We start from the raw sequence: 12,580 nt of genomic DNA on the forward strand, positions 1-12,580 counted from the left end.
ATATCCAAAGCATTATTAACAATAGCAAATAATGCAATTGTTTAAAATAAGGGGATTTTTTAAAGATATAAGCAGCCATAGGAAGCAGTATAAATAGATTTGAGGACCAGCAAAAAGAATCCCCCTTTCACATTTTGGGATTTTTGATACCTTAATCTTTTTCAGTTTTCTCTTCCCTTACTGGTGGGTTGGTTTGGTTGTGTGTTTTAAGTTAAACTGTATTGAGCAATTATAACTCCTGATAAATGCAGAAAAATGTATCTGCCAAACACATTGGCAGCAGCCTATGGATTAGAATAGTGGCACAGTGAGCAATCATGGGAGGTAAAAATATTATATAGGATTTACCAGATCAGAAGTCTCTCTCTAGTTCAGTATCTAGTGCCACACACTGTCCCGAAATGCTTAAGATAAAGGTGCAAGAAATCCTCCTTACAAATAATTATAGAACACCCAGTGTCTTCCCACAGCTCATCAATGAAGAGATTGGTTTATGCACTATCCCTTCCCCCTCCCCGCACACACACACACAAAATGCAACTGTGGATGCTTTTATTCATATAGAGGTATAATTCTTTTGAATATGTTACTAAGCTCCTGACTGGCTACAGCATTTTGTGGAAACAAGCTCTACAGCTTGTACCATAAAAAGCTATTTCATTGTATCATTTTTAAATGTGCTGCCTTTCAACTTCATTGAATGTCCCTTTGTTCTTGTATTAGAAGAAATGGTAAACAAAGATGAGTGCTATTTACTTTTTCTATAACATTTTGTATATCTCCAGCCTGTCTCTTATGTCTGTTTTGAAAATAATATGGGACAGTTTTGTTTAATTTTTCTACACATCGGAGGCTTTCCATGCCTTGGATCATTGTTTTTAACCCCCCTCTATTTCTCCTATATCCTTTTTAAGAGAAGGTGAACAAAACTGTATACCAGATGGGGGCACGACATTTATTTATATAATGGCATATTTTAAATACTGTTTTTCCCCATCTTGACCATAATGATACACTGATCAAAGGTTTTTAATGAGCTGTCCACATAGATGGCTCAGTCTTCTTCTTGAGCAGTGTTTCAGATTATTTAGGAACTATATATATATTGGAGTAATTGAAATTATTCTTTCTATTGTGCATTGAATTTATCATTTGATCTGGCTATATATAATTCAATGGGTCACAACACTTCTAAAATAAATTAGCCCTGAACAAATAATTTTCATATTTGGATAACACTCTTGCTACTCAGTATTATCAACTCCTTTATGATGTGTTCAGTTCTACCATACAATAGCAGTTCACAGAGGTTTTATTGATCTAAGAGGTCTTCTTCCCATCATCTTATCTGTTTTATAACTGCTGATCTTCTCTGAAAAGTGGTAGCCATAATTAAGTTATTATGGATCGCAATGTTTGGTAGTTATCAGTCTATTAGCAGAGGATGATGTAAGCCTTGTGGGATCAGGTCCAGCTCACTAAAGCTGTTAGATTTATTCTCTAAAGCCTCCCATCTTATTTTTAAATACCAACAAGAGACAAGTCACACCTAATTATACAAATTTAAAACAAACATGAGTCCAAGAAGTTAAATGATTTAGTTAGTGCTTCCTTACCACCAAAACTAATGAGGCTAAGAGGTAAGGATTCTGAAAGTAAGTTCTTATTAAGATACCACAGTTTGTTTTTTAAATATCAGTATTTTCATTTAATTGAGGCAGTCAAAGAAACATCCTGTAAAGCAGAGTATAAAAGACTTGTTTGATGACAGCTGCAGCTTGAGATTGAATTTAAGATTGAAATGAGTTGGATGGAGCATATAAAATAATAGAACTCACTCCTGTGTTACCTTTTCTTATTATTCTGACCCAATTGAAATTACTGTGGTTAATGTTTGATTTTCTGGATTCAAGGAGACATAATAATATTAAAAGGAATGACTTATGTTACTCCTGCTGAACCAATAATTGTTACTCAAGTTAACTCTGGCAGCTATTATAAAGCAACATGATCTTTCAACACTATGGATATGGATGTTAAGTTTCCAAAAAAGCCTAATAATTGGAGTGTCACATTTCTCTCCCTCCATCAAAATATGTATACAATTCTGCACATTTATATTCATTTGTAGTAATAATCACGAATGATGTTTGGACCAAGGATACTATCTTCCTCCTTTCTGCCCAGACACTATATCCTCCTTCCAGGTCAAACTGTTTCTCAATAAGACTTAAATAGTTAAAGTTGGCATGAATCTGATAATATTTATAAAGCATAGGAACATAATTAGAAACATCACATTTTAATTCAAACTAAACAATGATACATTCTTGAAGGGGAAAAAACCCTTCTTGAACAAGCATATCAAATGAAGCAGAAGCAGAATCTTATTAACCCTGATTCTACAAACTACTAAGATTTCCAACTACCAACAGGAACAAAATTTTTCCATCTTAGGCAACTGGAGTTCATAAGAAACAAGAATCACACCTATGCTTATTCTAGGGCCTGTAACCAGAAACACTTTGAAGATTCTGATGGCAGGGACAGGGAGTTGGGGAAAACAAGTACTGAAACCACCTAGACAGGATTTTCCAGGATTCCATGGCTCTCACCATAAATGAGTCTTTGCCAAGTTTACAATATTCAACAAGTAAAAAGGAGTGGTCCTCAGTTTAAACACATCTGTGTGGGACACAAGGCTGAAGTATTCTGCATCAGGAACTCTCTTTGCTCTGTCCTGGAGCTAGCTAGATTGGTCTGGGGTGCAGAGAAACATTTGAAATTCTCTGATCTTTCTTTTCATAATGGGAACTGGTAATTAGTCCTAATACTGGAAGCTTCGTTTGGTCTGAATGTCATCAAGAATCTGCTGTAGCTCCTCATCTTCAAACCGGCCCTCTAGGCTGCAAGATAAGAACAGTAATGATAGAAACAAGCCTCTTCCCTGTGCTTTCACTTTTCATATCCAGAATTTGCTCATGTTTCTACACCAGCGTCTCACACATTTTTGGTACCATCTAGCACTCCACCATTTAGCCAAAATCTTGCACCTCCTCCTGTGTTACAATACACAGACGACACTGAAGCCCTATGTTGTAGCTCTCATGTGCCTCCATACTCAATTATGCAAACCAAATACATTTCTTCCTCGTCCTGAAACTTATCAGGGAAAAGGTGATGATATTAAAAGGGTATCACATTCAGGCATGGGTAGGTCCAGGCTTTAACACAGATATCTGATTGGCGCCGTGCAGAATTGTGCTTTGTAGGCCAACCCACTGTGGCTGTGAAACTCTGGGTACAAAGGAAGAACAACAGGTCAGCCCAGTTTTCCCCTTATTCCTGCATCTTAGAACCCATAAATCATAAAACTTGGGACATAAATTCTCACCTGGGAATCAAAGCCTTAGCCTCCTCAGCTGTCTCAGGACACAGATTAGCCAAACATGCCAATTCAAATTTATGGAGCTTTTTCTGGAGCAACAAACTGCAGAAAAAGAAGATGGTGAGAATATAGGTAAAATGGAGTAAAAAAAGCAGAGGAAAGGAAAAGAATGTAAGAGAAACTGAACTGATGACATGGTGGTGATGGAACTATGAACAAGGAATGAGGATGAGAAAAAGAGCAGCATTTCTTTTTAATTATTATTAATACAACCCCATTATTGCAAGTAAGAAAAAAAATTACACACAATAACCCCAGAAGCTCCCAAAAGAGAAAGGACTAGAAAATCCCTTTCTATCTACCACAATCTGCTGTCACATAAATATTTATACCAAAACGGCCTTGGAGGCCTTATCTGGGGCCTCTTGTAACCCACTCTAATAGAACCTCACCAAGTCTTTCACTTCGCTAAAAGGATATGACTGAGATCTCTAGGGCAATCCTGCTCCTGGGAATAAGAATAACTAATGTGTTTTAACTTCATAATTCAGCACACACATTACATACCAAATTCCCCAATAAAATCATCTTTCCTTGGATCTCCCACTTACCTGCGGACACTGGCAATGGTCTCCCGGTTTTTGAAGCGGCTGAAGCGAGCTGTGTAGTTTAGAGTTTTCATGAAGACTTCTGAGAGCTCCTGTTCGTCCTCGGCACTCTCATTCTGTTGTTTGCGATGCTCAAGAAGCATGTGCACTTCTGAATTTAGAAGCGTCTCAGCAGTTTCAAATTCTGTATGCGGGCGAGTAAACACCAGTGTGAATGAGGGATAAGTACCAACAAGCCAATTTCTATATGCTTTGTTTCATGTTTGGATACAGGTTTGGGGAAGGAACAGCTGTGCAAATCTTGTACTCCATGATCTGGAAGCCATTCCTAATGCAAATATAACTATAATTCCTGCAAGGCCACACAACTGGATTTAGAATACCAAATAGCACTCCAGTTATTTTTAACTTTCTGATCCTACATGTTTAAATTGCCAGCCCTCTCTTTTGAATTAGTCATATTTTTGCAATGAATATTACTCACTAGACACAAAGGTCCAAAATAAAGACAAATATTAAAGGTGTAAAGATGCAAAGGCTTTTTTAAAAATTGGATTTGTACCTTGTTTTAAAAGAAGCTTTTTTACTACTTCTTTTACTTTAGAAAAATCAGGAATGGCAAGTGTTCTGTGGTTTTACTGAAGAGCTTTTGAGTGGTTTTAGGGATGTTTACTGTTGGCACCTTAATTAAAGGTGGAGGATCCTGAATGTTTAACAAAGGCTTCCTTTATTAGAAATGTTAGTCTTTGAAGTTAAATAGACATTAACAAAAACAAAGTTTTAAACAGTCTGACTAGACATTCTTTTCCCTCTCCATAGATCAACTTCTCTCTCTCTTAGCTTTTGGTCTGTCACCATTTCACTAGTTCTCTTGTCATCAAGAGTGTCTGAGACTAGACAGGGCATGAATTTCTAATGCAAAAAAGCAAACTGATAGCAAATATTTCAGGTCTCTATTTACATCATAGAAGCAAAAAAGAGCCTAATTTATTTCCCTTCTCTGGACACCTTTAAGGAACAAATATAGCTTTTTGAACATTAGTGTTTTGAATAATATTTATACTTCCTTTTATTAATACTTTCTTTTATTTTTCTTTCTAATATTTATACTATCTTTTTCAGATTCATTCAGAATATTTTCAACAGAACCTACTGGGTAACTGTAATCCCTTTTCAAACCTAAACAGTTGGTTTCCAAAAGAAATTGAAAATATTCTCACAGGCAGCAATACCTGTGTGTCAAGGGCCATAGAGAAGAAAAAGGTTGATGAGAGTTCCTCACATCAAACCCAGGGACAATTCAACTGTGTCAGCTTGATACAGATCAGGGTTTTCTACATGAGGTATAAACTCTTTGGAGTAGGGAATACCTTTTTGTTCTATATTTGCAAAGCACCTATCAGAGTGATGTCTTGATCCATGACTAGATCTCCTAGGCAATATGGTACAAACAACAGCAATAATAATAATACTCCTTTATACATTTAAAAGCATTACATAACGTCATTTAAACAACACCTCAACGATGTACTAGTTCTGCTGGGATCAGGTAGCCAGCTAGAACAGTGATGGCTGAGCTACTGTCACAGCCGTCATAGAGTCCATGACTTTTTCAAATTATCCCAGACTTTTGACATAGGGGGATTTGTAATGATAAATAGGTAGGGAAATGTGACTGAGCTACCAAGTTAAACTCAGGACCAGACAAGGCGCAGGAGGCCAAGCACTGCAGCCAGATAAAGAACTAGAGCAGAAGATTCATGCTCGGAGCTTTAATTCCCCAGGAGGTCCGGCAGTCTCCTGCACCGCACAGGTTAAAAAGACAATTGGCAGCCGGACGGCGTTGACACGGGCTGAGTGCAGTAAGGTGGCCCCCATTTCCAGACTCTTCTTTCAGCCCAGGAACCAACTGTCCTTTATGTTTTAGGGAAACAGATACAGGAATGGGGGGGAGCTAACTTTGGGTCCAAAAGGCCGGTGGCTGCCATGATTTCTCGCCCCCAGCTCGGTGGAGTCTCCCCCTCCAGCTCCCCGACCCTCAGCTACGGGGGGGGGGGTGTCCCCCCTCCTCCTGCTCTCCGCCCCCCGGCTCTGGGGAATCTCCCCCGTCTCCTGCTCTCCGCCCCCCGCTGATCGCGTTCCGGGCCCGGGTCCGGGTCCCGCGCACCTTTGGGGAAGACAAGCTGCGAGGCGTCCTCCTCCACGTCCGCAGCCCGGGCCTCGCTGCCTGCGGCCGCCATCGCCTCAACCGGCGCGGACACCAACACACCACCGGCGGCTTCCCCCCCGCGGAAGCGGAGGCTGCCGGGAGCCCCGCGTCTGCTCGCTCGGCCCGGACCCGCCTTCCCGATACTCCCGCCAGAGGCCGCTGGCGCCCCCTGGCGCGAGAGCCGAGTTGTGTCGCGGCGGTTCCCGCTCTACCCCGGGCGAGGCCCGGACGGCATAGCCTGAGAGACCCCAGTTTGGTCCCGACCGGAAGAGTCCCAGCCCCCGTCCCCAGTATCCTTCACAGAAGCATGGGCCTGCCCCAGCCCCCCAGACGCAGACCCAGCATCTGCTGGGTGTACGGCTGGGCCCCCCCAGGACACGCAGGCCCAGAGGCAGGGCAGAGCTAACTCCCTGTGAGTGGGGTGGCATGTGCATGCCACGTAGGGCCAGTCTCTCTCACCCTGGACACTACAGGGTCAACTCCATTGAGCGCAACCTCATCGGCAAGACACCAACTCCTCGTCAGAGAACGGGCGCACTTCTCACCCAGCTCGCTGAAGAAAGGACATTTTATTTTATTTGCCTCAAAATGCAGCAAGGAACCTGGGTAATCTGCGCAGTAGCCACCAAGGATGCAAAGGGATCTTTCTCCTTCCTCAGCCAAGTGTTGGCTAGTTGCTACCTGTCAACCAGCTGGGCTACTTCATATAAGAAACTGACTAACCCAGACACAGACCCACCCAACTATTGCTTCTTCCTGCAGTCACTTACATCTGATGTGGCAGAAATAACTCAGTGAACCAAAGAGAGCCTCTCCAAAAAGCAAATCTCCACTAACTTTTCTTGACATAGTTCAGTTGCATAGGAAAAGGTCTTGAAATCCACTTGCTGGAAAATGGACCCACCATCCTTCTTTGTTGGTAAAAGCTACTAGTGAATCTATCAGCTCACTTTTGACCAAGGTAAAATGGATTGCTTTCAGTTACCATGACATATGCACCTAGTGTCTACTTCTAATCTCTCATTCCAGGGCAAGATTATAATAATGTTGGTGAGTCAGTTATAGCAGCATTTGTATGTACCAGTATTTCAGACTATTTTCAGTTATGTCCAAGCTGGATATAGATATTGCTGGTTGCTCTGATAGATGATCCAGAGCCACAGACCACATTGCACATATCAATAATCTCTGGCAGTTGATTGTGAGATGCTGCCTGTCCAAGGGTTGCCAAGTATCCAGGATTGTCCTGGAGGCTTCAGGAATTAAAGATTAATTTTCAATTAAAGATTATGTCTTTGATGAAACCTCCAGGAATACATCCAGCCAACATTGGCAACTGTAGCCTGTCCCTCTAGTTGATGGTGAAATTCTCAGGGACTGGCAGGCAAGTTATTCTCAATGGTGGATCTTAGGCTTTTGGACTCTAACACTAGAAATCAGGCTGACCCAGAGAGTGGATACTACTAAATTGTATTGCAAGAGTTTACGCAAGTCTTCCTCCAATACCAGAGCTATAGTGTGTTCCAGGTGCATTCTACAGGAAAACAAACATAATAAAATATCCCATTGTGAACAGCAGCTTTAACAAAGGAGTAGAAAAGAATTTAAGACTTCATAGATAGAATTTTCATGCAGTATCTACATCTGTGGTACCTAGACCCTACAGTGATAGGTGCATTAGAAATACTGCTAAATATCTTACCGAAAAATACAATTAGTTCATAGTAGTAGAAAGATGGAAAAAGTTAGACAAAGTGCTGCATCTTTTTAAGAGCAGATTAGACAGACATCTGTCACTGATGGTCTAGGTATACTTTTAATCCTGCCTCTGCATGGGGGAATGAACAAGTTGACCTCTTGAGGTCTCTTTCAGCCCTACATTTTTATGACAGCAAACAGAATGGCTTTTCACCCAGCATGATCCCAGAGTGTTTCTATTTTTATACAGCATATGCACTATAAAGGATTCACATCTATGTGCATTGAAATATAGCCACCAACAAGATGAAATACAGGAATTGTTTCATGGTGTCTAGCCACCCAACATTAGAAGATAGAAAATGAAGAATCTCACATCCAAGTAAAGGTAGAGGAAGAATTTTAAAAAGATAAAATGTAACTACCCAAGTTAAAATTTAGCTAATTCACTGTGATTAATTCCCCAAATTTTGTGGGAAAAGTGCCTTGGGATTTTAGATTACCAAAAGAAGTCAGGACCTGAGTTTTAAGTTTCCCCAAAAAACGAAATCTCTATACACAGTGTCCCCTAATTTCACATCATGCCAGTTCAGTGCTGAGTCAGAAGAGTGCCACCAACAGAATAACTAACAACTTCCTACCACAGTTTTATCTTTCCTGGAGCCTTTCCATATATATATGTACCCAGCCTAATCCAGTTTAGTTTGCAAGATCCGATGAGATTACTACTCCTGCTGGTATGACTTCATATGATCATACCACAACCTGCAAAAAAAATGGGTTGCTGTTATTTCTAAAGAACCAGAAAATTTAACTGTTCGTCTTTGTCAAGCTGTGCTGCTTCCTACAGAATATTAGGAGAAAGTATTTAAAGCTTGAAGAAGGGTATGCTGTGAAGTTATGCAGGGACCAACCCTAGATGCAGGGTGGATACAAATCAATTTTTTTTTAATTAAAAAATTGGATTTTTTAAAATTTAAATTGGATTTTTATTTTTTTTAAATCAATAAAATACTAAATTTCTCGTTTAAAAATAACAGTTACAATTAAATTTCATCACAAACATGCTAAACCTACACTTACAGTCTCATAAAAATGAATTAATTAATGGCTCTAGTCAGTCCAGCCTAACTACCAGCTCTTGCTTCTTGAAAGTTCTAGGCTTTCAGTTTCTGTTTCTCAGCAGACTAAAGTCAGGCAAAGAAAGACACAGGCTGGATAGGATTGTTGTTGAAGTGGATAGGATAGTTAAAGAGGAATGTAGACGATATGCTTAGTATACTGAAGCCTATATCCAGAGCCTTAAACAAACCTCAGATAAATTGTTGCTGCATTGCTGATGCTGCTGAAATTTGGAAGGCACTTCGAGACATTGGAGAAAGAAATACCTCACCAGAAAGTTAAACTGCAGGCAATAAAGAAATGAATGTCTGAAGCACTAACTCCACCTAATTTTCTTGCGAACATTCTCCACCCCAGCTATAAAGGTAGATGCGTAACTTCTGAAGACAATGATGCTGCCAGGGTATGGGCATCTGAAAATCACTCCTCAGTTATGCCAGTCATAGAAAATTTCAGGGCTGGAGCGGAACCATTTAAACAGTACGTTTACTGATGATGTTTTGAACAAAGTCACTCCCCTGAATTGGTGGAAATCATTAGCCAGGCACCTTGAAACAGAGTTCCTTCAGTTGCTAAGCCAACTTTTCACAGCAGTAGCTTCCTCTGCAGGCACAGAGAGAATATTTTCATTTTTTGGTATTATTCACTCAAAGCTAAGAAATCAACTGGGATTTGAAAAAGCAGGAAAACTCATATTTTTGTTTCAGTCTATGAATAAAAATGACATGGAGTGGGGAAGATGAGAGCTAGTTGTAGTTTTAAGGCCAGCATATGTTTAGTTTTGTGATGACTTGTCTGTTAGAGTTAATAAAATTTGAAAATTAAAAAAAAAATTAAAAAAGTTTAAGGACAGTCGTCAGCCGGCAACTCAGGAGACTGCTACAATTGCAAATGTGAAACATTTATGCGACATTTAAGATTTAGTTTAATAAAATATAAGTGCTATTGTGTTTTGTATGTGATTTAGTTCTTACCATTCCTAATGTACTGCTGCTGCATCTGCAGTTTGACACAAGTAATAAGTATTATTTTCTATTTCCTAAATTAATAAAAATAAAGTTATCTAAAAAATTACACAAAGTATACCCTCCTAGAAATTGTAAAATGCTGTATTGAGTTGTAAATTAACAGGTTTTAGTGATCAGATTTCACCATTTTTTAAGAAATATGTGAAGAAGTATCAGTGGGAAACTTGATTTAAATCAATGATTTTCTCTTGATGATTTAAATCAATCCACCCTGTCTAGATGTTTAATGTATGTCATCTAGATAAATGAATGAGGTGGAGACACTGATTAGAAACTAATTCAGATTGCTAAATAGCACAACTAGAAAGACATTCAGAAACACTGAATTAAAACATCTGGCAAATTAGACAATCTCCATTAAGTTTACAATAAAACAAGAAAAGAGTCAATGCCAGTTTGATCAGGAAAGCTTTTAGAATACACTTGGAATCATGACAACTTCTCAGATAACTAATCTGCCAAGAGTACCAATCTTCTCAGAACAGTAGGTAGCTCATGGAGTTGTAGTTATGAATTTTGCATGGTTCTTTCCTATGTATCCTCTCCACTCAGCTATGTGGGAAAACGATTAACAAAAAGCCACACACTTGTGAGGGTTCATAGCTACAGCTGAAGAGGCTATAATGATAGGAACAAAGTGATAAGAATATTCTCAAGTGGAGCTTGCCTTTTTATTCTTGTATTTTTGTAGGTTCCCATAAATATAATTCAAAATTACATTGGTAAGTGTTGTTCATCCTGTGAAGCAAATCAAAATTGATTCACAAAAGGGGGCAGGGCAGCTCATCTTTAACATGTGCTATTCGGGGGGGGGGAGAACAATTACTATAACGGTAGGTCTTATGAATAGATTTTAAAAGATTTATAGCAAAGAGATGATGGTTAGAAAGAATGCGAGACAAAAGTGAGATTTTATATTGATTTGGAGATCATATCCTAAAATAGAAACATATACAAGGAAGTTAAAGAACTTAAAAATACAATTTACGAGTGGATCTACTGCTCCTGTTTTTGGGACTTCCAATGGGGGAAAAAAAACAACAGCTGGTACTGACCACTTTCAGAAACAGGATATTGAATTATATGGACCACTGGTCTGATCTAATAAGGCAATTCCTAATATTTGAAACAAATTAATAGCCCACTGAGTAGCAACTAGCTGTGCTGCCCCAGATTACTGGAATTAGTACAATTAGTCGCTTAGTACAATTTGGGAAATTTTGATGATAGGAATACTCTTTGATCAAAATAAACCAATATACAGAAATTATTTTGAAATGTGGTTTCCTTTTCTTGAATTCACAGGTACAAATCTCACCACTAGAAGTCAAGTCCACAGTTACTTGGTTTTTGTTCAGTATTTAGTGACAAATAGCAATTACTATAATCTTGTTTAGTAAATGCCATTTGGTATTATTGTTATAAAAACATTACCTTCTTAAAAGCAAAAATAACAGAGAGAGGGAAAAATAGGAGGATTACAATATCTAATTCTTAAAGATCTCTTTGTATCAGTTCAGCAACATTTTAATAATGCTTTTGATAGTCACACAGAACAATCTCATTGCAAACGAGGGAAATGTGGTCTAGATTAAATTTACCATAAATTGGGTGCGCAACTGGTTTAAAAACCATGCTCAAGAGTAGTGATCAATGGTTAGCTGTAAAACTGAGTGGACGTAACTAGTGGAGTCCCACAAGGGTCTATCCTGTGTCCAGGATATATTTTAATTAATATTTTAATTAATTACTTGAATAATGGAGTGGAGAGTATGCTTATAAAATTTCTGGATTATGCGAAGCTGGAAGGCGTTGCAAGCACTTTGGCAGACAGGATTAGAATTAGGATAAATGGACCAAATCAGACATCAAAAATAACAACATCCATAAACCAGTTGGAGAACACTTCAGTCTCCCAGGACACTATCTCTGACCTGAAAGTTGCTATCCTATCACAAAAAAACTTCAAAAACAGACTTGAAAAAGAAACTGCTGAGTTAGAAATTATCTGCAAACGTGACACATTCAAACTGGGTTTAAACAGGGATTTGGAATGGCTATTTCATTACAAGAAGTAATTTGCTCTGATCACCCATTCTCACCTCCTACTCAATGGTTGTCATAATGCCTCAAGTACCTGGCTTTTATCCACCTACCCCATTGTTATCTATGCCCTTGGATATGCATATGTTGCCTTCTATATATCCTATTTGCTATATCATTTCTACCAACTGCATCTGAGGAAGTGAGCTGAAGCTCATGAAAGCTTATCCCTGCTGAAATTAAATTTGTTAGTCTTTAAAGTGCTACAGAACTCTCATTGTTTTAGATGAAAATTACAAGATAAACCTTATTTTTAAAGAGTGGCCCCCATAATGTTCTATATCTGGTACAGATTCACACATTTATGTCAGTGTATATGTGACAGTCTGTACCCCTATATTCACCCCTTTTACAGGACTATGATAAATTTTGTACAAAGTATGCCTTTGTATCATTTGAAAGTATAATTTGAAAACTCATAATT

At 38.9% G+C, this 12,580-nt stretch overlaps 1 protein-coding gene across 1 annotated transcript; it reads right to left on the reverse strand.

The window, feature by feature from the left end:
• Positions 1-936: 936 nt before the first annotated feature.
• Positions 937-6,385, reverse strand: POLR2D (RNA polymerase II subunit D). Its single transcript, XM_067538852.1, has 4 exons — positions 6,164-6,385; positions 4,000-4,180; positions 3,395-3,490; positions 937-2,906 (listed from the first exon to the last, which is right to left on the reverse strand). The coding sequence occupies exons 1-4, from the start codon at positions 6,234-6,236 to the stop codon at positions 2,828-2,830; spliced, it is 429 nt and encodes a 142-aa protein (XP_067394953.1). The 5' UTR covers positions 6,237-6,385; the 3' UTR covers positions 937-2,827.
• Positions 6,386-12,580: the final 6,195 nt, after the last annotated feature.

Source organism: Emydura macquarii, unplaced genomic scaffold, assembly GCF_026122565.2.
Source record: "Emydura macquarii macquarii isolate MOO-44397 ecotype Brisbane River unplaced genomic scaffold, CSIRO-AGI_Emac_v2 contig_499, whole genome shotgun sequence".
NCBI classification, from domain to species: domain Eukaryota; kingdom Metazoa; phylum Chordata; order Testudines; family Chelidae; genus Emydura; species Emydura macquarii.